The 25,613-nt window shown below is 38.5% G+C and overlaps 2 protein-coding genes across 7 annotated transcripts; one reads left to right on the top strand and one right to left on the bottom strand.

Moving 5' to 3' along the window:
* Window positions 1-1,665: 1,665 nt before the first annotated feature.
* Window positions 1,666-25,568, bottom strand: ccdc78 (coiled-coil domain containing 78). Of its 6 annotated transcripts, none has more exons than XM_087310129.1 (15): window positions 24,921-25,417; window positions 24,226-24,384; window positions 23,677-23,808; window positions 23,480-23,566; window positions 20,843-21,175; window positions 16,410-16,451; window positions 14,663-14,745; window positions 12,250-12,328; window positions 12,041-12,166; window positions 9,850-10,037; window positions 7,074-7,248; window positions 6,943-6,971; window positions 5,328-5,397; window positions 4,676-4,776; window positions 1,666-4,597 (listed from the first exon to the last, which is right to left on the bottom strand). In XM_087310129.1, the coding sequence occupies exons 2-15, from the start codon at window positions 24,295-24,297 to the stop codon at window positions 4,471-4,473; spliced, it is 1,644 nt and encodes a 547-aa protein (XP_087166255.1). In that variant the 5' UTR covers window positions 24,298-24,384; window positions 24,921-25,417; the 3' UTR covers window positions 1,666-4,470. The 6 variants fall into 6 exon arrangements, with proteins under 6 accessions (XP_087166255.1, XP_087166256.1, XP_087166254.1 ...); XM_087310130.1 differs by having other exon boundaries at window positions 24,996-25,407; XM_087310128.1 differs by having other exon boundaries at window positions 24,226-25,568.
* On the top strand, window positions 25,116-25,550 carry LOC147831145 (dynein light chain Tctex-type protein 2B-like). The gene has a single exon (XM_087308952.1). It carries the CDS (start codon window positions 25,116-25,118, stop codon window positions 25,548-25,550), a length of 435 nt encoding a protein of 144 aa, XP_087165078.1.
* Window positions 25,569-25,613: the final 45 nt, after the last annotated feature.

Raw genomic sequence — 25,613 nt, 5'->3', positions numbered from 1 at the left:
TGTCTTTATTGTGTGACCGTGACAAATAAACACAAATAAATGTTTTTTATTTAAAACTGCAGTATGTTTGTGTGTATATATATTCTACACACACACACACAAACACACACACAAACACACACACACACACACACACACACACACTTATATATATAAGTCTTGAAATGTAAACAACTTATTAAATGACAACTTATTTACATTATGGGAGGTTTTTTTTATAAGAATATGTCAATAACTCAATTTTGACAAAAAAGTCAGATAGAACCTAATTCTAAGGTGACTATATATATATATATATATATATATATATATATATATATATATATATATATATATATATATATATATATATATATATTCTAAATATGTATAATGCATTAAAACTGTAAAATATTAATAAAAATACATAAAAAATAAGAATAAGGTTCTTTTTGTAGCTATTTGTTTCATTATGTGTCTGAATTTTTATGTATTTAAATATATATTTTACATAAATAGGAATTTTGTTTTATTTATTTTTATGAAAATATTTATTATATATTATTAATAAATATTTATTTCTAAATTACTTTTTGAGAAATTTATAAAACTTGTGATACTAAAAAAATATAAAAATATATAAATTATTTGTTATTTTTGCTTAAAATAACCATATTAATGGTTTCAATTTTTTAAATGACTGGTTTCATTATGATTTTGCTTTTTTTTCTCTTACATTTTTCAAACACATTATTTATATTTTTAAAGTGACAAGTATTGATACTTTTATTTGATTATTTTTATTAATAATAATAATAATAATATATATATATATATATATATATATAAATATATATATATATATATATATATATATATATATATATATATATATATATATATATATATATAGGGCGACGCAGTGGCGCAGTAGGTAGTGCTGTCGCCTCACAACAAGAAGGTTGCTGATTCGAGCCTCAGCTGGGTCAGTTGGCGTTTCCGTGTGGAGTTTGCATGTTCTCCCTGTATTGGTGTGGGTTTCCTCCGGGTGCTTCGGTTTCCCCCACAGTCCAAACACAAGCGCTAAAGATTAATTGGATAAGCTAAATTATCCATAGTGTACATGTGTGAATGGGAGTGTATGGGTGTTTCCCAGTGTTTGGTTGCAGCTAGGCATGAGCCGATATAAGATTCTGATGATTTGATAACCTTGGATAAAAATATCATGATTTCCAGTATTATAATTACTGCTCTAAAATATGTTATTTTAAAATGTCTGGGTGAAAAAATACTAAAATATATTCAGAGAAACATTTAAAATATTTTGGAAGAGTAAACATGTCAGGCTAAATGAATTTTTGACTTCTGCTGTTCTTATTTGATTCCAAAACAGATGTTTTTACAATTTAAACAGCATCTTTACATATTTTTTCTGCTGAAGACACTGCTGTCCTAAAAAACAAACAAACAAAAAATCATCATACCTTATAACAGTTTAGAAGAAAAGTTTGACGGTTTTAAAACCTTGACTTTTCCAAACCGCGGTATACCTTGAAAACGGTTATCGTCCCATGCCTAGTTGCAGCTGGAAGGGCATTCGCTTTGTAAAACAAATGCTGGATAAGTTGGGGGTTCATTCCACTGTGGCAACCCCAGATTAATAAAGGGACTAAGCCGAAAAGAAAATGAATGAATAAATGTTTTAATATTTACCAATATAGATTCAGGACTTCACAAACTAAAACTTCATAAGCTATTATACATGCAAACACAGCAATAAAAGTACAAAAAATATATCGATGCTTTTGCTCTTCAGTGTTTGGAGTGAAAATTAAACCACACTGAACTAAACAAGACTAAACTTCAACTCTGAAATCTGGACCGACACAGTTTACATTTATTAGAACTTCTACTGTATGTCAAGCTGCTTTGACACAATCTACATTGTTAAAGCGCCATAGAAAAAAAGATGAATTGAACTGATTATATATTAAAGCACAAGATATGTTTAATATTTACCAATTTATATTATTATTTAAAAACTAAAACATTTTCATAAGCTACTAAACCTGCAAACAGAGTGTGAAAAGCACCAACAGGACGAGCTCCTGCAACCGCTTCAATTGATTTACTGATTTATTTATGTGCGCAAATAACGTGTGTGTCACTCAGCGCTGTGTGTTTCTCTGGGATCAGCATGTGTGTGAACTACATGCTCTGTAATGAAATTATCTTAACCCGTCAGACAATTAATTGTCAGCAGCCTTTCATTCTCGCAGCCCGTAAAAATTGACATAAGCTTTACAAACATTCCACGCATAGTTTCTCAGGAAGGAAGAGCAAATTCAGTCTCGCACACACACCACAAGCGCACACACCACAAGCGCACACACCTTATACTAACCACCCTGTTGTATTTAGAACACTTAAATACAATTCACACAATTATTTAATGGGGAAAAACTAATGAATCTGAATAAGCAATTAGGTGAAAATCCAAATTACTAGGCTACTTAGAGTAAAATAGATTGAGTTTAAGATTAAAAGTAAGAAAAAAAATGCACAAAAAAATGCAAATGACAGCATTGATGAGTGTTTACATGTACAACAAACATGGCTTCAAACATTGAAATCAATAAACAACTGCAATTAAACTCATGCTAAAGGTGTTTCTGTGCTAAAAAAATGACATTTTAACAGGCAAAACAATCCACTTGATAAAGATTTTGCTTAGACCACTTATAAAATTGCACATCATGTTATCTGCTGTAAGATTGTACACGTAAACACACTCATTGATTAACTAATGCTGTTTTAATTAGACGTAAAAAGCTCATTACACTCCATTATGGTTTCTAACTCTGAGCGGAACCTGAGACTTGAGTCATGTTTCTGCCGGCCCGGCTCCACAAATGTCACATTAGCAGTCTCAGTTGTTTATATCCTTGGTTGATTGATTTGTAGAGAAGGCGGAGCTTGAGTAATACACTTATAAATGTTGTTGACTGATTGACAGTGGGCGGGGCTTCTGTACTATATTTTAGAAGCCGATGTTATGACTGATTTGTGGAGTGGGCGGGGCTTATGAACATCTGCGTTGTACATTCCATAACTGCTGTATTGAGTGACTGAAAAGGCGGGGCTTATGCAGATTTCATTCATGCTGACTAGTGTCGTAGGCATGACTCATTATTTACTAAAGGAGTGGGTGGAGCTTAAGGACAGCTGCACTATTTAAAACTGCTGTCATGAGTGACTGAAAAAGTGGGCGGGGCTTATAGAGTCATTTTGGCTGATTTTTGGAGTACGTGTGACTTAAGCAATATTTAAATACTAGTGGAGTGGGTGGGGATTATGGACTTGCATTATATTTCATTCCTGCTGACTAGTGTAGTGGGCGTGACTGAATTTACAAGTGGCGTGAGCGGAGCTTATGAACTGCTGCAATATATTCAAATCTGCTGTCATGGGTGACTGGAAAAGTGGGCGGGGCTTATGGACTATTACACTTGACTTTATTCCTACTAACTAGTGGAGTGGTTGTGTATCAAACTACATTTATCTTCTAGTGGAGTGGGTAGGGTTTATGCTATGCAACACTACATTTCATTACTGCTGACTACTGCAGTGGGCGTGCCTCGTTTACTAGTGAAGAGGGTGGAGCTTATGGACTGCTGCACTATATTCAATAGTCTTGAGTGACTGTAAAAGTGGGCGGAGCTTATGGACTGTTTCACTTTACTGCTGACTAGTGGAGTGGGTGTGACTCAAGGTGTATTTATCTTCTAGTGATATGGGCGGAGCTTCTGCATTGCAACACTATTTCATTCCTGCTGACTAGTGTAGTGGGCGTGCCTCATTATTTACTAGTGGAGAGGGCGGAGCTTTAGAACTACTGCAGTACTTTCATAACTATTATTACTAGTAAAGTAGGTGGGGCTTATGGACTTACATTATACTCTATTTCCTGTTGATTAGAGTAGTGGGTGTGACTGATTATGTAGTGGAGTAGGCGGGGCTATTTAATTTCTGATGACTAGTGGAGTGGGTGACTCAAGCTACAATTAAACACTAGTGAAGTGGGCGGGGCTTATGGACTCCTGCACTGTATTCAAAACTGCTGTCATGAGTGACTAGAAAAGTGGCGGGGCTTATGCGCTATTTCATTCCCGCTGACTAGTGGAGTGGGTGACACTTGAGTTTTTATTTAAATACTGGTAAAGTGGGCGGGGCTTATGCATTGCAACGCTATATTTAATTTCTGCTGACTAGTGTAGTGGGCGTGACTCATTAACTAGTAAAGAGGGCGGAGCTTATGGAGTGCTGCACTATATGTTTCACAACTGCTGTTTTGAGTGATTTAAAAAAGTGGGCGGGGCTTATGGACTGTTACACTATACGTCATTACCGCTGACTACTGGAGTGTGTGTGTGTGTGACTGAAGCTACATTTAAATACTAGTGGAATGGGTGGAGCTTATAAACTGCAACATCATATTTCATTGCTGCTGTGTTTGAGCGTCTGGTGGAGTGGGCGTGGATTATTAACTCTTGCACTATTTGACCTTCCCTCCTGTGATGTCAGCAGCCTCCGCAGCCGTATTATCTCCAGTTTATACCTGCAGGTAGAGCCCACATCTGAAGATTACATCACCTATTAAAAGGTTTCCTAATATCACAGGTAGATGTTCAAATACCTGCCCAGGTGATTGTCCACATACTCCTTCAGCTCACACAGCTGCTCCTCTGCAACCGTAGCTCTGGTTAAAAGCTGAATCCTCTCTCTCTCTTGAGCTTCCTAGAGGAATGTTACAGTGTTTATCACGGTGAAGACTGCAGCTGTTGTCATGGTTTTATACTTGGATAATGTTTGATCATAAGAGTGCTACTGAATATGGTTTGAAGGGGACCTATAATGTAAAAATCACTTTTATAAGGGGTTTAAGCACAGTTGTGTGGCTACAGTGTGTAAATATAACCAGCTCCTAAAGGTAAAAGAATAGTTCATTTAACCTTTTTTATCACACTTGATAAAAACAGTCTGCAGAAACATTTTGATTGACATTCCCACTTTGTACATGTCATCAGGGGGAAAGTCCCACCCACTAGTGATGTCCCTTGACTTGACACACACTCTAGGGACATTAGATACTTATTTTACATCTTGTAAAAAAGGGACATAATAGGTCCCCTTTAAGGCTGGGATTGGGACTTAAAAGTGATTCATATTAGTCAATAACCAGCCATTTCCATCAGAAAATTAGGGCATGTTAGTGGTCAGTGTTAGGAATATATCTGTTTAGCATCAGCGGACCATATGCTAACATCTAGACAGCTTGTGTTGGTTACCTGTGTGGAGTTTGTTATTTCTCTGATCTGCCTTTTAACATCTGCCCAGGCTTCTTGGGTTAATTCAGTCCTACACAATTTTTTAAAAACCAAAATCCATTAAATAAACAGACAAACAGTACATTTCTACTTCACTTCTACTACACTCACATATATCCATCTATCCATCTATCTATCTATCTATCTATCTATCTATCTATCCATCTATCCATCTATCTATCTATCTATCTATCTATCTATCTATCTATCTATCTATCTATCTATCTATCTATCTATCTATCTATCTATCTATCTATCTATCTATCCATCCATCCATCCATCCATCCATCCATCCATCCATCCATCCATCCATCCATCCATCCATCTATTTAGAATGGTTGTTATTAATTTTTTATTATATTTGTTTGAAATTTTAATTTTTCCTTTTTTTTTAAACATACTATTTAAATTTTTTTTATTATATATACAGTAGTCAACATGTACACTACCTGACAAAGGTCCTGTTATAGATCCCAGTTGTAGGAGCAACAAATAATGACTTGACTTCAAGTTGATCATTTGGAAAAGTGGCAGAAGGTACATTATTCTGATGAATCATCTGTTGATCTGCATCCCAATTATCACAAATACTACAAAAGACCTACAGGAACCCGCATGGAGCCAAGATTCTCACAGAAATCAGTCAAGTTAGGTGAAGGAAAAATCATGGTTTGGGGTTACAATCAGTACGGGTGTGTGCTAGAAATCTGCAGAGTGGATGGCAACATCAACAGCCTGAGGTATCAAGACATTTGTGCTGCCCATTACATTACAAACTACAAGAGAAGGCAAATTCTTCAGCAGGATAGCGCTGCTCCTCATACTTCAGCCTCCACATCAAAGTTCCTGAAAGCAGAGAAGATCAAGGTGCTCCAGGATTGGATAGGCCAGTCACCAGACATTAACATTATTGAGCATGTCTGGGGTAAGATGAAGGTGGAGGCATTGAAGATGAATCCAAAGAGTCTTGATGAACTCTGGGAGTCCTGCAGGAACGCTTTCTTTGCCATTCCAGATGACTTTATTAATCAGTGATTTGAGTCATGTCAGAGATGTATGAATGCAGTCCTCCAAGCTCATGATGGAGTCAGACACAATATTCATTCTGTCTCCACTGCAGCAGGACTTCATATTCTATACTGGACATTATTTCTGTTCAGTGATGAGACTTTTGTTTAAACAAACTCAGACCTTACTGTCCTAATGAAATCATTAATAATCAAAGCATGATCATATTTTATTGTGGTAAAATAAGTGAAATCTAGAGGCCTTTGCCTTTCATATAAGCCACTTCTGATACCAAATGATCAACTAGAAGTCAAGTTATTATTTGTTGTTCCTAAAACTTGGATAGGCGACAAGACTTTTGTCAGGTAGTGTAGAGAGGATCAAAACCTTTCACCAAAGTTAACCTACAACTATTCAACAACATCCATTTTTGTCTTAGAGCAACTCTGAAAACCTCTTTTTTGATTCACTGTTGACTACTGTATTTCTGCATCTTCAGGTTACCTCTTGTATTTTTATATATGTATATAGTGCAGCATTTACAATACATTTCCAGTGTTTTACTCACTTCTGAGAAGACTCTGACAACACAGCCATCTGAAATGCCAAGCACATGATGAAATCACAGAACAAATCCATTAAATAATACACACACACACACACACACACACACACACACACACACACACACACACACACCTGTTCTCGAGCCAGTTTCAGTTGGCTCTCCAGGCGGGCTTTGTCCTCTCTCAGTCTATGTATCTCTCTCTCGGTTTCACCACTCAGTTCGGGCCCCGCGGGACTGAACTGGGCCTCAGGGGGTCCGGCATCTAAAGCGTGTTCAGGGAGTGCCAGGATCTGCTCACGTTGCATTCTGGAACACACAGATACTACTTATCAGAGCAAATCAGATCTAGTGTGTGTGGGAGTTTTGCTTTTTGCAAAGGTCTGAAACGACTAAAAATGTTCCCAGAAAAACCTGAACAAACTAATCCTGGATTTAATTTTAGGGTTATTCATCAACTAAAACTAATAATAGGATTATTTTTTAATATTTAAATGAAGCAAACTTAAATCAAATGGATAGTTCACACCAAAATTTTAAATCTGTTAATTTATTCACCCTTTCAAATGATATCCATAGTATGCATTTTCCTACTATGGAAGTCGATAGTTACAGGTTTGAAACCACTTGAGGCAGAGTAAATAGTGAATAAATGTTCATTTTTGGTCGAACTATCACTTCAACTAAAATGCAGATACATTTCAAACTAAGGTCAAGTAGCAGGTTTTGTCCTGATTTAGAAAAAGAATGGTAGATAAAAACAAAATAAACTTGATTCACCATCCAAACACTTACATCTGTAGTCCAGAACAGTTCTTTGATTAATCATGTAGTATGTTGAATTTTTACATGATAGGTTATCTAGAGGGGGACATGTTGGCTCAGTGGTTAGCACTGTCGCCTAACAGCAAGAAGGTTGCTTGTTCGAGTCCCGGCTGGGCCAGTTGGCATTTCTGTGTGGAGTTTGCATGCTCTCCCCGTGTTCGTGTGGGTTTCCCCCACTCCAAACACATGCAGTACAGGAAAATTGAATAAACTAAATTAGCCGTAGAGTATGTGTGTGCATGTGAGTGTATGAGTGTTTCCCAGTGCAGGGTTGCAGCTGGAAGGGCATCCGCTGTGTAAAACATATGCTGGATAAGTTGGCAGTTCGTTCCGCTGTGGCGACCCCTGATGAATAAATGGACTAAGCCGAAATAAATGAATGAATGATGTTATCTATTATTAATGTATTATTTAGTGGCTTTTAAGATAGCCAACAGCTGATAAGCTTGATAAAAAGCAGATCATTATTTTTGTATCTTAAAAACAAAGCATTTATTAATAAAAAGTCAACCCAGGCTCATTCTGAAAACGTAGTCCCGTGGACATTTCTGGAGACTGTGAAATACGTCCCGGGAGGTTTGTATTTTTGCAGGTTTTGTTTTCGCGAATCCGCGAGATGCCGCTGTGTGCACTTTTTCGCTTTTCAATTGTCTCTCGTGAGTGCCGTTCGCGCCCGCGCTGATCTCAAGTTAACCCACCAGAGGCCGTTGTTGACCGACTGAATGATTGACTGGGTGACCTGGGTGACCCACCCTCCTCCTTCCCTAAACCCAACCAATTTTACCGATTGGCCCGTCTGCCCGCTTACTTGTCTAAACCCAGCCGCCGGTTTACAAAAGCCGTTAAGAAAAAGAAAAGCCCTCTTCTGATTTTTACCACGTTTTCAGATTTCACCACATTCTCACCCTGTTATTCACTTATTCATTTTTTTTTTTGGATTCTCTTTTTGTCTTTTTTGATTTTTTGGAACCGCTCTTCCCCAGATTTGAACCCGGTTGTTGTTATGGTCGTGATCAACTCCTCTCTGTGTCTCAAGTCCGCCGAAGTACACGACGTACAAACTGGACAAACTGGTTGCGGCGAGAAAGCCCTCCACATGGAGGCAAGCGGTCAGCCGGTGGGCGCCAATAGGAACGGCGTCATACCACCCTGTAGCGTTCGCTTAAAAAAATGAATTGCAGCCTTACATACCTCTGGCTACATAATTTGCGGCCTCCAGAAATGTCCGCTGTATGTTTTCAGAATGAGCCTGTGTTGTAAAAAGTACATAGACTAACAATATGAGTAATTACATTTACAAAAGTGATTTTATATACATAAAAAGCATATCAAATTCAAAGTATTTACTTTAATTTTTCAAATAATGTTAATGAAAATAAAATAATAAATTATGCCAGAAACAATGTTCCATCTTCATTTAGTGCACAGGTGTCAAAGTCAGATCCTGGAGGGCCGCTGCTCTGCACAGTTTAGTTCAACCCTAATTAAACACTCCAGATCAAACTAATTGAGTGCTTCAGGGTTGTTTGATAACAACTGATAGGTGTGTTAATGCAGAGCTGGAACTAAACTCTGCATATAATAATTTATTTCTAATAACTGATTTCTTTTGTCTTTGTCATAAAGACAGTACATAATATTTTACAAGATATTTTTCAAGATACTAGAATTCAGCTTAAAGGGACAGTTAAAGGCTTAATTAGGTTATTTAGGGTAAAGTTAGGGTAATTAGGCAAGTCATTGTGTAACAATGATTCTGTGGACTATCGAAAAAATACTGATAAGGAGGCTGATGATATTGACCTTAAAATGATTTTTAAAAAATTAAAAACGCTTTTATTCTACCCGAAATAAAACAAATAAGACTTTCTCCAGAAGAAAAAATATAATCGGAAATACTGTGAAAATTCCTTGCTCTGTTAAACATCATTTGGGAAATATCAGAAGAAAACAAAACTATCATAACTGTAATTGTAATAACTTCAACTGTAAATTACACAATTTAAGTAGACTTTCTGTGCACCATTAAAACCATGTAAAGAGTAAATAGTTTGTATTAAGAGCAGTGTGTGACTGTTCATGCACCTGTAAGCAATGAGTAGCTGTTGATGTGCATTGCTCAGCCCCTGTATGCGTTTGCGGTACGTCCTGACAGCTTTGGTGAGCTGCTCTTCTCTGGAGCGGTATGATGTTTTCATCTCCTCCAGCATGGATTCAACAAATCCCTTCAACTTCTGTCCTAAATCAACATTGCCGGCTGCTGATACACACTCCTACAGCACCACAAACCACACAACATCATAACACACCACATTAATGATTTATGAAAGATCAAAGTGACACAGTATTGAGTTTGAAAATTCTGTGTTGGATTTCAGGCCTAAATGACAATTTAAAACATATTGAAATAAAAACTAATTAATTTAAATAATGAAAAATAAATGTAGTTTTGACGAGTATAAAAACAGAAGGTATTGCAAACTTTATTACAATTTATTAGGTACACCTTGCTAGTACTGGGTTGGACCCCCTTTTTGCCTTTAGAACTGCTTTCATCCTTCATGGTATAGATTCAACAAGGAACTGGAAATATTCCTCAGAGATGCCAAATTCTGACCCGACCATCTGAATTTTGCAGCAGAAATGGAGACTCATCAGAGCAGGCAACATTTCTCCAACCTTCTATTGTTCAGTTTTGGTGAGCCTGTGTGAATTGCAGCCTCAGTTTCCTGTTCTTAGCTGACAGGAGTGGCACCCGGTGTGGTCTTCTGCTGCTGTAGCCCATCCGCCTCAAGGTTGGACGTGTTGAGTGTTCAGTGATGCTCTTCTGCATGTCTCGGTTGTGACGAGTGCTTATTTGAGTTACTGTTGCCTTTCTATCAGCTGAAACCAGTCTGGCCGTTCTCTTTTGACATCAACATGGCATTTGCGCCCACAAAACTGCCGCTCTCTGGATACTTTCTCTTATTCAGGCCATTCTCTGTAAACCCTAGAAATGGTTGTGCATGAAAGACCCAGTAGATCAGCAGTTTCTGAAATACTCAGACCAGCCTGTCTGGCACCAACAACCATGCCACATTCAAAGTCACTTAAATCACCTTTCTTCCTCATTTTTGATGCTCGGTTTGAACTGCAGCATATCGTCTTGACCATGTCTACAATCCTAAATGCACTGAGTTGCAGCCATGTGATTGGCTGATTAGAAATTTGTGTTAACAAGCAGTTGGACAGGTGTACCCAATAAAGTGGCCGGTAAGTGTATATTATTTTGCATTTGAAAGAAGAAAGTCAAAAATAGCCTTAATCTAAACAAGTGAAAGATGAGTAAATATGGCAGATTTATTATTTTTTTGGGTGAACTATACCTTAAAAGGGGTCCTATTATGCCCCTTTTTACAGGAAGTAAAATAAGTCTTTGATGCCCCTATAGTGTGTTTGTGAAATCATTCATTCATTTTCTTGTCGGCTTAGTCCCTTTATTAATCCGGGGTCACCACAGCAGAATAACCACCAACTTATCCAGTAAGTTTTTACGCAGCGGATGCCCTTCCAGCCACAACCCATCTCTGGGAAACATCCACACACACAGTCACTCACACACACTACGGACAATTTAGCCTACCCAATTCACCTGTACCGCATGTCTTTGGACTGTGGGGAAGACCGGAGCACCCGAAGGAAACCCATGCGAAGGCAGGGAGAACATGCAAACTCCACACAGAAACGCCAACTGAGTCGAGGTTCGCACCAGCGACCCAGTGACCTTCTTGCTGTGAGGCGACAGCACTACCTACTGCGCCACTGCCTCGCCGTGTTTGTGAAATTTCAGCTTAAAATTTCTTTCAATAATGTTTTATAACTTTGTGCAACTGCCCCTTTTAGGCTTTGATCCTAATTGTGCTATTTTGATGACCGATGCTTTAAATTCAAATAAGATTTTGCTCTTTTCAAAAGTGGGTGGAGCTACAGATGTGTGTCAGCATAGTGGCAGATTCAAAAACTAGACATATGTCCTATGCTAATGAGGGAGAGTTTATCACTAATGAGCGGAGTTTTCCTCCTCTGATGACACGTACAAAAGGTGAATGTGAATTAAAGTGTTTCTGCAGTTCATATCAAGTATGATAACTAAAAATCTATAAATGTTAACCTCTAGAAACTTGTTATATTCACACACTGTTGCCACAGAACTCTGTTTAAACCACGTATAAAAGTGATTTTTTTCATAACAGGTCCTCGTTAATTCACCTAAATGTTTGTTAGCATGTAAACGTACTGTTATGTCCTGAATATAGTGTTTGAGTCGCGCCCTGTACTCTCTATTGAGCTCCTTCAGGTGGTTCTGCAGTTTAGAAACCTCATTTTCAGCCTCTTTCAGCTGCTGCTGAGACAAAATCAGTGTCTGCGTGTAAACAAGAACAAACCAGCAATCAGAAACACACAACAAACGTCATCTTCTGTGTAACTGGCTGATAACACACTCACCGTAGACTGCTGGGAAAGCTGGAGTCGGGTGTTTTGAATGGCTCTCTTATTCTCCTGTTGTTCCCTCCCCATGGCCACTCTATGAGAGAAAGATAACACACACACGTACACACATTAGCTGACCTTCACTGCCCTGGTCACATGACTAAACCGGTGAACAACACACTCGTGAAAATAAACACTCCACCACATCCCTCCTAATAGCAGGTGCACAGAGTTTGGTTTCAGCAGGTCAAACTTTAGCTGACACTATTGTGGCGTTAGCTAAAAGCGCTAATGGATATTTACACAGTACTTCTACTTTCACATTTCTGACAATCCTTTCACAGGCGTTTGGTTGAACTAAATGCTTTTAACAAGCATCTCCTGTGTGTGTGATCAGATTTCATGTCACTATTGCACATGATGAATATCATTCAAGAAAGGCACAGTGCAACTTTTTCCACTAGAGGGCGTGTATTCGCAACAAACAAAGGTGTATTTTGATGATGCCATGACTGAGTGTGAAATCATGGGAGTTGTCTTCATCATGCTACAGGACTCATGTTGATGAGTAAAGTATTTAACACTTATAATCATGGTAGATAAAGCAAAAACCTGTTCACACCAAACACAATAAGCTTTTAATTTGGCATCACCCCTTGTGACCAGCAGGTGTCCTCAGTGTGAGGCTACCCCATCTGAACACACTATTAGTGTGTTCAGATGGCGTTAGTGTTAGTGTGTTAGATTAGCGTTAGTGACATGTAATCAATCTAATCAATAAGTCAATTTTGCAACCGTAGTCTGTTTCCCAGCAATTTCAACACAAAAACACTGAAACTAGCACTGGATTCCTGTATTTCTTTTGAAAGCCAGCATGACTTTCATAACTTCCATGTGTTTTTTTTATCATTATCATGAACGTGCCTCAAGTCTGAAAGCCATGGATGTGAAATAAGAAAAACGCTGAAGCAATTGCTGATGAGAGACAACAGCGACGTGGCATGAAAGCAGCGGAATTTTTATTATGCCACAGTCCATCCCTTCTAGTTCTTCTGTTTGAGTACATGTGGAGAAGAAGAAGGGCTGTTTTATTAGACTAAATACATTTTAGGCTTCAGTCATAATGCTTCTCTGTGCAGTCTACTAAAACACATTTCATATTAAGGCTGCTTTTAAGAAATTGTTAGTAATTGATATAGTTCAAGATACAAATTTAGATTTTTGTCTTAAATTGGATGGTATAAATATAAAAGAAATTATTTAATAAATATACATATACATACATATATATATATATATATATATATATATATAAATATATATATATATATATATATATATATATATATATATATATATATATATATATATATATATATATATATATTATAAAAATATGTTCCTTCAGCTATTGTGTATTGGAGATCACAATTTCAAGATGTTAACTGGAACGAGACTTAAGATTTCCAGACGTTTTTGTATAACGAATAAAATTAGAGAGGTGTCATTTAAAATTGTTCATTGTATTTACCCTGCAAAACTGGCAATTGCAAGATTCTGTAAAGATAAAGATTTAAAATATACTTTCTGTAACGATAAAGAAGAGAGCATTGTTCATTTATTGTTCATTTATTTCATGATTGTATTTTTACACAATTGTTTTGGTGTGATCTTTTCTTTTTTGTTAAGCAGAGTACAAACATTGCATTGGAATTCAAGGAAAAATATGTTTAATTTTTTATGAGAATACAGTTAACTTTAAAATGTGGCATATTTATAATTTGCTTATTAAATATGGAAAAACAATTATTCATAAATGTAAATAGGCAGTGAAAAAACCTAATTTTACTCACTTTAAAATAGAAATAAGTCATTACCTATGCACAATAAAATACCAAAGCAAAAAAGAACTGTTATTTATTTTAAAGCCTTAAATTGTGTTTTTTGAATAATATTTTTCCTCATATTCTACTTGATTGGATGTTAATACAATGTTGTTATTGCCCTTGTAAGTTCTGTGTTCTAAAATTGCAATTAAAAAAAAAAAAAGATGCTTTTTCCATGTTTTCTAGAAAGCCAAACCCAAAATCAAGGTTGTGTGACATCATTAGCATCAACACACAGTACACACTCCTTCTCACCAGTTAAAATTGATGATTTCTCAGAATTTGAGCATTCTTTGAACCATTTGAGATAATGCAAGTACTTCAGTCAGAAAAATGTCACTGTTCTTGACGTTTCTGGATATTTTAATGAAACATAAATATTAAATATTATGCAAACCGGATAAGACAAAAAACAAGTGCATGACTGTTTGGTGAACACTTCAATGTGGTTTCAGTGATCACGAAACGTTCTGCAAACTTAATGTCGCCCACTAGTGTTTGGTATTAGAGATGCAGATCAAACACATCATCATGTGCCTCACACTTTGTCCTCTAGCCGTCGCTGCTGCTCCTCGTAGCTCTTCCTGAGTTTTTCCAGCTCCTCTCTCAGCTTATTCTGAACTCCCTGCAATAAAAAACAGCGCACTTGTGTGAAACAACATCACAATACAGAAACATATTAAATTATAGATAAGCACACAAAACCTATTATAAATATTATACCACATTAATTAGCCATGTTTTTCTTTTTTTTAAATGAATAACCAAGGTAATGGCGAAGCAGTGGCGCAGTAGGTAGTGCTGTTGCCTCACAGCAAGAAGGTCGCTGGTTCGATCCTTGGCTCAGTTGGCGTTTCTGTGTGGAGTTTGCATGTTCTCCCTGCATTCGCGTGGGTTTTCTCTGGGTCCTCCGGTTTCCCCCACAGTTCAAAGACATGCGGTACAGGTGAATTGGGTAAGCTAAATTGTCCGTAGTGTATGAGTGTGTGTGTGAATGAGTGTTTATGGATGTTTCCCATAGATGGGTTGTGGCTGGAAGGGCATCCGCTGCATAAAAATGTGCTGGATAAGCTGGCGGTTCGTTCCGCTGTGGCAACCTCAGATTACAGTTTTTCTCGATTGCTTGGATGCAGTTGTCAACTGAAACTCCACATTTTCAAAACAGTTAACACACAGGCCTAAACAGCGGCACTCATGGTCAAAATGACACATTTTGCTTGCAAAAGGCACATATTGTGTCAAAACATTTAACATATGCAACAAAAGCTAGTTTTACCTTCAAACTACACAACTTGCAAACAAGTATATGAGCTCTTTCAATTAATCATTACACAATGGACAACAAAATACAAAATACAGAACTCAAAATGCACCACCATTGCTTGCCATTGTAGCTTATAGCCAATGGCATTTGTTGTCTCTATTTGGGCTGTCAAATTCGCCTTTTTGCAAAGAATTGGATCAAGAATAAGATGTGCTATGATTGAATATATATTGAATTCATGACATTTTTCAAACTGTGGCTGAAAACTGAAATACTGTATATAAAAAAACAGACAAAAGTAATAAAATACTGTAAATATTAGAGAAAACACATGTAAACTAATATACTACAGTATAGGACATAGCCATATTGACCTCCTCCATCAATGCTGGCACAGAACAACACAGACCTTCCATCGTTTTTATAAGGTTTGCAGAATGATGGCTAATTGAAGATTTGTGTGAAGGAGTGTCAAACAGGTGCTTCAGTGATTTCATACTGATGTTGGTAGTTTTTAATAGTTAGGAATAGATGGATTCTGTTTAGTTACCAAAACTAAAACAATAGAGTTTGGACTGCTTGAATGACATCTGTGTTAACTGTTTGGAAAAATGGTAGGGAAAATGTGTCAACCCAATGAGAAAGGGTTTACACATTTGCAAGACCGGTCCTCTGCTCTGCTGGGATAGTGATAATGAAAATGAAGAGGAAGCTAGTTTCTTTAACCAGGTCAAAGCAAACAAGAAAAACTGTAATAAAGGGACTAAGCCGACAAGAAAATGATTAAATGAACGAATAACCAAGGTAATTTCAGCTAAAAATGCAATGTTCAACTAAAGACAGAAAGTGTCCAACATCTTAAATAGTCTGAGGATGAATAATGAACAGCATATTTTCATTTTTAAGTGATCTACAAAACACTTTTACTGTAAGATATGCATATTAGCATGATTTTCTGTAAAGCTGCTTTAAATCCTTTTGATTTGATACACTCATAATCAAATAATAGTTTAGGATATTCTTACATTTTCCCCCAGTGTGCTCTTGCTCTGTTCAAACTCCTCTGGCTGTTAAAACAAACAGCAAAAACAGTGTGTTTAAATATAAAAGTTTATTAGGAAATATACTGGTTTACTACTTTAATTAATGGGATTTGTTAAGGAAAGCAGCACTGTTGTTATTGATATGCATACTTCTATATGTATTTATTACCTATGATAATATCATAATGGTTGTTTTAATGTCATGACAAATTACATTAGTTGTTACTCACTTTGCACAAAACATGTCTTACAAGTAGAAAAGCCTTGACTGAAGCCAATTAGAATGCAGTCAGAATGACCATATCATTTAAGTAAGTAAAAAAGTAGAAAAAAATAAGATAAGATATGAGAAATATTGCACGGACAGGGACAGAACCTCATAAACATTTGGTTGTATTTTTGTGTGAAGGTTGCATGTGAGAGTGTGTACATGTAAGTGTTTGTGTGATTATGTGTGCGCATGTGATTTTGTGTGTGTGCGTGTGCATGTGAGTGTACGTATGTGAGAGAATGTATGCATGTGCGTGTGTGTATGTGAGTGCGCATGTAAGTATGTGTATATGAGAGTGTGCATGTGAGCGTGTGTGTGAGAGAATGTGTGCATGTACGTGTGTGTGTCAGTGTGCATGTAAGTATGTGTATATGAGAGTGTGCATGTGAGCGTGTGTGTGAGAGAATGTATGCATGCAGGTGTGTGTGTGTCAGTGTGCATGTAAGTATGTGTATATGAGTGTGTGCATGTGAGCGTGTGTGTGAGAGAATGTGTGCATGTGCGTATGTGTGTGTGAGTGCGCATGTAAGTATGTGTATATGAGTGTGTGCATGTGAGCGTGTGTGTGAGAGAATGTGTGCATGTACGTGTGTGTGTGTGAGTGCGCATGTAAGTATGTGTATATGAGTGTGTGTATGTGAGCGTGTGTGTGAGAGAATGTGTGCATGTACGTGTGTGTGTCAGTGTGCATGTAAGTATGTGTATATGAGTGTGTGCATGTGAGCGTGTATGTGAGAGAATGTATGCATGCAGGTGTGTGTGTGTCAGTGTGCATGTGAGTATGTGTATATGAGTGTGTGCATGTGAGCGTGTGTGTGAGAGAATGTGTGCATGTACGTGTGTGTGTGTGAGTGCGCATGTAAGTATGTGTATATGAGTGTGTGTATGTGAGCGTGTGTGTGAGAGAATGTGTGCATGTACGTGTGTGTGTCAGTGTGCATGTAAGTATGTGTATATGAGTGTGTGTATGTGAGCGTGTGTGTGAGAGAATGTGTGCATGTACGTGTGTGTGTCAGTGTGCATGTAAGTATGTGTATATGAGAGTGTGCATGTGAGCGTGTGTGTGAGAGAATGTGTGCATGTACGTGTGTGTGTCAGTGTGCATGTAAGTATGTGTATATGAGTGTGTGCATGTGAGCGTGTATGTGAGAGAATGTATGCATGCAGGTGTGTGTGTGTCAGTGTGCATGTAAGTATGTGTATATGAGTGTGTGCATGTGAGCGTGTGTGTGAGAGAATGTGTGCATGTACGTGTGTGTGTGTGAGTGCGCATGTAAGTATGTGTATATGAGTGTGTGCATGTGAGCGTGTGTGTGAGAGAATGTGTGCATATACGTGTGTGTGTCAGTGTGCATGTAAGTATGTGTATATGAGAGTGTGCATGTGAGCGTGTGTGTGAGAGAATGTGTGCATGCAGGTGTGTGTGTGTCAGTGTGCATGTAAGTATGTGTATATGAGTGTGTGCATGTGAGCGTGTATGTGAGAGAATGTGTGCATGTACGTGTGTGTGTCAGTGTGCATGTAAGTATGTGTATATGAGAGTGTGCATGTGAGCGTGTGTGTGAGAGAATGTATGCATGCAGGTGTGTGTGTGTCAGTGTGCATGTAAGTATGTGTATATGAGTGTGTGCATGTGAGCGTGTGTGTGAGAGAATGTGTGCATGTGCGTATGTGTGTGTGAGTGCGCATGTAAGTATGTGTATATGAGTGTGTGCATGTGAGCGTGTGTGTGAAAGAATGTGTGCATGTACGTGTGTGTGTGTCAGTGTGCATGTGAGTATGTGTATATGAGTGTGTGTATGTGAGCGTGTGTTTGAGAGAATGTGTGCACGTACGTGTGTGTGTGTCAGTGTGCATGTGAGTATGTGTATATGAGTGTGTGTATGTGAGCGTGTGTTTGAGAGAATGTGTGCATGTACGTGTGTGTGTCAGTGTGCATGTGAGTATGTGTATATGAGTGTGTGCATGTGAACGTGTGTGAGAGAATGTGTGCATGTGCGTGTGTGTATGTGAGTGCGCATGTAAGTATGTGTATATGAGTGTGTGCATGTGAGCGTGTGTGTGAGAGAATGTATGCATGCAGGTGTGTGTGTGTCATTGTGCATGTGAGTATGTGTATATGAGTGTGTGCATGTGAGCGTGTGTGTGAGAGAATGTGTGCATGTACGTGTGTGTGTGTGAGTGCGCATGTAAGTATATGTATATGAGTGTGTGTATGTGAGCGTGTGTGTGAGAGAATGTGTGCATGTACGTGTGTGTGTCAGTGTGCATGTAAGTATGTGTATATGAGTGTGTGTATGTGAGCGTGTATGTGAGAGAATGTGTGCATGTACGTGTGTGTGTCAGTGTGCATGTAAGTATGTGTATATGAGAGTGTGCATGTGAGCGTGTGTGTGAGAGAATGTATGCATGCAGGTGTGTGTGTGTCAGTGTGCATGTAAGTATGTGTATATGAGTGTGTGCATGTGAGCGTGTGTGTGAGAGAATGTGTGCATGTGCGTATGTGTGTGTGAGTGCGCATGTAAGTATGTGTATATGAGTGTGTGCATGTGAGCGTGTGTGTGAAAGAATGTGTGCATGTACGTGTGTGTGTGTCAGTGTGCATGTGAGTATGTGTATATGAGTGTGTGTATGTGAGCGTGTGTTTGAGAGAATGTGTGCACGTACGTGTGTGTGTGTCAGTGTGCATGTGAGTATGTGTATATGAGTGTGTGTATGTGAGCGTGTGTTTGAGAGAATGTGTGCACGTACGTGTGTGTGTGTCAGTGTGCATGTGAGTATGTGTATATGAGTGTGTGTATGTGAGCGTGTGTTTGAGAGAATGTGTGCATGTACGTGTGTGTGTCAGTGTGCATGTGAGTATGTGTATATGAGTGTGTGCATGTGAACGTGTGTGAGAGAATGTGTGCATGTGCGTGTGTGTATGTGAGTGCGCATGTAAGTATGTGTATATGAGTGTGTGCATGTGAGCGTGTGTGTGAGAGAATGTATGCATGCAGGTGTGTGTGTGTCATTGTGCATGTGAGTATGTGTATATGAGTGTGTGCATGTGAGCGTGTGTGTGAGAGAATGTGTGCATGTACGTGTGTGTGTGTGAGTGCGCATGTAAGTATATGTATATGAGTGTGTGTATGTGAGCGTGTGTGTGAGAGAATGTGTGCATGTACGTGTGTGTGTCAGTGTGCATGTAAGTATGTGTATATGAGTGTGTGTATGTGAGCGTGTGTGTGAGAGAATGTGTGCATGTACGTGTGTGTGTCAGTGTGCATGTAAGTATGTGTATATGAGAGTGTGCATGTGAGCGTGTGTGTGAGAGAATGTGTGCATGTACGTGTGTGTGTCAGTGTGCATGTAAGTATGTGTATATGAGAGTGTGCATGTGAGCGTGTGTGTGAGAGAATGTATGCATGCAGGTGTGTGTGTGTCAGTGTGCATCTAAGTATGTGTATATGAGAGTGTGCATGTGAGCGTGTGTGTGAGAGAATGTGTGCATGTACGTGTGTGTGTCAGTGTGCATGTGAGTATGTGTATATGAGTGTGTGCATGTGAGCGTGTGTGAGAGAATGTGTGCATGTGCGTGTGTGTGTCAGTGTGCATGTAAGTATGTGTATATGAGAGTGTGCATGTGAGCGTGTGTGTGAGAGAATGTGTGCATGTACATATGTGTGTGTCAGTGTGCATGTAGAGTGTGTGTGTGTGTGTGTGTACTGTAGTGAGTGAGTCTGCGTGCCTTTGTGTGATTGTGTGTGTGTATGTCTGTGTCTGCATACATGCAAGTATGAGAACGCCTGAGTTTGTGTATGTGAGTGTGTGTGGGCATGTGAGTGTGTGTGTGTGCACGTGTTTGTGTTGATTGCTGATTATATGTGCGTATCAGAGTGTGTGTGCATGAGTGTGCATGTGAGTGTTTTGTGGTTGTGTGTGCACGCAATGCACACAACGCATGTAAGTGTGATTTTATGTGAGTGTGTATGTGCATGTGAGTGTGTCTGCATGTTTTAGTGTGATTGTATATGCATACGTGCGAGTTTCTGCATGCCTGAATGTGTGTGCGTGAGTGTGTGCATGTGTTTGTGTTGATTACTAATTACATGTGGGTGTATGAGTGTTTGTGTATGCATGTGATTGTGTGTGTGTGTCTCACCTTGACTCTGTTCTGTGATGCTCTGCTCAGCAGCGCTCGAACCCTCTCTAGCTCCAGTGTGTGTCTGTGTGTGCGTTCTCTCTCCTGCAAGAGTGTGTCGTGTGTGCGCGCGAGGGCCAGCAGCTCGGAACTGAGCTCTTCAGACTGTGTTCGTTCTCGTTCATAAGCATCTCTCAGAGATAGGAAGTTCCTCTTTACGACTGTGAACTCTTCGGCCAGGTCATGCTCATTTCGCTCAGAGATTTCTAAACGTGTCGATGCTGCGGACACTTCCTGTCTGAGCCGATCACGTTCTGCCTGAAGAGACGAGGCAGTTCCTTCATGACATAAAACCTGGAGAGAAAGACAGTGAAAGTAAAATCATTCATACAGCAGATATTAGGGCTGCACAATATATCATTTGAGCAACGATATCGCAATGTGTGTATCCACAATAGTCACATCGCAGAATTAAGATTATTTATTAAAGATTAAAAGATGAAGAGGGTGACATGGTGGCTCAGTGGTGCGCACCTTAGCCTCACAGCAAGAAGTTTGATGGTTTGAGTCCCAACTGAGTCAGTTGGCATTTCTGTGTGGAGTTTGCATTTTCTCCCCATGTTTGTGTGGGTTTCCCCCCACAGTCCAAACACATGTGCAATAGCTGAATTGAATAAACTAAACTGGCATAGTATATGAGTGTGTGTGTGAATGAGTGTGTGTGGATGTTTCCCAGTACTGGGTTGCAGCTGGAAGGGCATCCGCTGTATAAAATATATGCTGGATAAGTTGGCGGTTCCTTCCGCTGTGGTGACTCCTGATGAATAAAGGGACTAAGCCGTACTGAATATCCTCAAATGGATGCCACCATCACAATTGACATCGAATAGCTGAAGAAGACAAAAGAATTTGGATTACCTGGGCTCAGTCATCAGCAGTGCCGGAAGCATCACCTTCGATGTCTGAGCAAGAATGAATGCAGCTTAGCTGAAATGGCGAAAGGTTACTGGCGTCCTTTGCGACAAAAGGATGTTGGACTGACTCAAGCAGCCCTGTATGGCGCTGAATGTTGGTCCGCGTCTACCACACATGAACATGGCTTAAACACTATAGAGATGCAGATGCTCCGCTGGAGCCAAAGTATCATAAGATGGGAGCATATTATGAGCAATGACATACAGAAGTGAATGGGATGAGCCTCCATTAAGGCGGAATCGCGCCTAAGGTAGTATGGACTAGGGATATCCAGATTGATCACATGATCGGAAATCGGGCCCGATCACGCGATTTCAGACTTGATCGGAATTAGACATTACCTCCAGATCAGGACTTAAATATACATGCATACATTCTCATTATTTTTAACACATCTATAGTGCGGTGGCAGAGTTAGACCTCTTGACTTCACACAGAAGCAGCAACGCTAGAGACACTATTGGTTAAATAACGGCAAAGTAGAACATGGAAGCAGCTTAAAGCTGAAAGGTAAGTATGTCTGCGGACTAAGAGTATTAAAAAGTTGATGATGACAATATTGTCATAGAAACTGTGAGATATGTGAACTTGAGATTGCAAGAGGTGTAGAATTGATGATATTTAGTACTGGATAGTTCAAGCTACCTCACTGAAGTGCTCTGTTTGTTATTCTTTTTTATGTATTATAGAAGTATCGGATGAGGTTTCGATATTGGTAAATACTCAAAATCAAATGACTTGAACTCAAGGGCAAAAAACCTGATTGGGACATCCCTAGTATGTGCACATGTAACCCCGTCGGTCCTACACCACCAAACCCGCTCCAAGCTGGTATCAAACCGGCAACCTTCCGCATGGGAGTCGAGTGCTCTACTAAGGAGGCTAAAAACCATAGCCTCTAGCGTCTGTCGCTAGAGCACCTTTAGAGGTCAGAGGAGTGAGGTTTACCTGCACAGTACACACTAGCTGGCCTCCGTTACACACATAAATCAAAGTGATTTGAACTCTGTAGCAAGAACAGTAATGGGGATTACTCCAGACAGAGGCCAGCCAAGGGGTAGATTGAAGAAACGATGGATGGAAAGAACTAAGGAAGACTTGAAGATCGTCAGATCCCTAGAAGATGCCCTGGACAGGACCAAATGAAGAAAACTTTGCCAAAGAGCGGGTCCTGCAACAGCGGGAACAACGCCAGGAAGAAAGAAATTAAAGATTTAAAGATAGTGATATTATTATTTTTCAGTAATAAATACAATGATGACCATGTTATTTTATCAATTACTGTACCTGAATACTATTAGATTCTCCAGAAAACCCCAAAGCACTGTTTATTTTATTTTTATTTTGTATTTTATTTGCTTGTAGTTTATTATGATTTATTCACCACATAGAAAAAGACTTCATTCCAATTTATCTGAATGAATGAAATGTTCCAAAATACAGCTGTTTAAATTGCCTGGTAAAATTATAGTCATGTCGCAGAAAAACAAAAGATCGCAATGTCAGATTTGTCCAATTTTGTACAGCCCTACCAGATAAGAATTTTGATATTTTTATACTAGTAGGTGCAGGGTATAAAGAAAGTCAAACAGGTTTAAAACAAGTAAAGGGAGATAAAAATTATGACAAAATGTTCAGTTTTGGGTGAACTACCCCTTTAAGTGATCATAAGCGTGTGTTTACCATGTTTTTTAATTCAAAGATCTCAGCTTCGTACTGCTCTCTCATTTTATTGGCCTCAATCTGCACATCCACAAGGTCTTTTGAGATCTGAAACACACAGAAAATAAGAAATGATATCAGCTAACGTGTGGAGGATTTTGATATGCAAACAACAGGTAGATGGCATATTTCTAATCTGGTTTTAGCACCTACAGTACCTTCAGTTTGTCTTCCTCACACTGGACCAGCTTGACTGACAAGTCACTCTTTGAGGCAGCTTGTTGACCCAGTTTGTTTTGGGCCGAGTCAAGCTTACTAACCAGCTGTTTATTTCGCTCATGCAGCTGTACCTGTGTGGAAATCAGTGTTAACACTATGAACACAACACTGAGTATGTTATAAACTGATGCAGGGGTTTCTTTTAACCTAAGAATTAAACATTTATGCCATGACAGTGTTAATTTGATTAGAAAGGCATAAATAAAAACTGTATTATGAAATATTAAGATTTAAATGCCAATTTGTTAAAATACAATATTGTAATATGATAAATTGTTGCTCAAGAAATCTTTTTTAGCTATTTTGACAATACACAAATACATATGTCAATTATACATTAACATTTTAATGCAAATCAAACCTAAATGACTTTACTAATAACCTTAATAGGCTGGCTATATAAAAAATCAACGATTAAGTATAATATAAGTAAAGTTAAGTAAAAGTACAAGCATTAATCCCTTCACCAAAACAAGAAATTATCTTACATTTTCGTCAGTCAACAAGCGAATTTGCTCGTGAAGTTGGTTAATTGAGCTCTGTTTGCTCGAGTCCTCCATGTTGTGCAGCTGTCAGACTCAGAAGTGTTATGTCTAGTTTCCATGAACACGAGTCTCCATGGCTGTTCATAATACTGTTAAGCCTCACTGTCAGAGAAAAGCAAACTGTGACAGAGAGCTCCATCTCAGGCATAAATCACAGATTCGATCAGATCAGACGAATCGGAAAGAATTGCTAAGTAATTAGACGTGCTAATCAATATTCACCATGAAAGTAAAATAAGTTATATCAAATTTGATTTAAAAGATAAATAGATAAATAGTGACAATAACTGAAAATTTTTTTAAACAAAGTATAATTTTTTTTGTTGTTGAATTATTATACATTTATATAATTAAAAATATAAAACAAAAATATTGATCATGAGCTTCTCTGCTAGGCCTACTACTTGCGTTTTGGTTGCATATTATGCACCATAATATTAATCATAAATAATAAATTGCTAGTACTTTTGTGCAATAAGATTCACTAATAAGTCAATATTGAAAACTAAAACCCAGCAGCGTCAAAGTTTTAACTGAAATTGTGCTGGAAATGAATCTCTTATTTGATGTAAACCGTAGCCAACTTGAAGTTGAAAACTTAAACGAAAGTGAAACCATGTTCAAAAGAATCGACTCACTAAAAGAATCGTAATCACTATCGCCAAACGCTTCAGTCATACTTGATAATTTTTGAAAATCCGCTCCTCGCCTACCTCTGCACACGCGCGACGACCGTTATTCGCGTCAGGTGAGATTTAATCATATTTTCACAAACAACCTAACTAGTCAATGAATAAAAGAATGATTAATTTAATATTCAAAGGTTTGCAGATATGTCCCGTTCAAAGATTCCCGATACAGATAATTTCACAAGAAACACGGAGGCTGACACCGGAGGACAACTGGAGTCTTGCGACGAACAAGCTGTTCCGGATAATTATGAACTGGAACATTTGCACAAATTCCAGCCTTTTCTGGTTCGGGAGAAGTGTGAAGAACTGGCCAGAGAAGAATTTGAAGGAATAAAATACAACCACGACCGCTGCCGTTCAGTCTCAGAGAACTTGAGAGCGAAAATACTGGATCTCCTGAAGAAGTTATTCGACCGTTACCGGTTTGTAGTTCAAATCGTAACAGGAGGGAAAGCTGGCCAATCAGTGCTGGCTAATTTCGAGGCTGTGTGGGACACCGACTTCGACGATTACTTCATGATTACCTACAAACAACAAGATCTGTACGCCTTTGTAATGGTTTTCGCGATTTACTGAATTTAAGTTACTAAAAACACATTACATGTCATACATAAAATGAATAATCCATTTGGACATTGT

Source organism: Danio rerio, chromosome 24 (genome assembly GCF_052040795.2).
Source record: "Danio rerio strain M-AB ecotype USA chromosome 24, GRCz13ab, whole genome shotgun sequence".
NCBI classification, from domain to species: domain Eukaryota; kingdom Metazoa; phylum Chordata; class Actinopteri; order Cypriniformes; family Danionidae; genus Danio; species Danio rerio.
The sequence above is the reverse complement of the archived record's forward strand: the minus strand, read 5'-3'. Positions and strand labels throughout refer to the sequence as shown.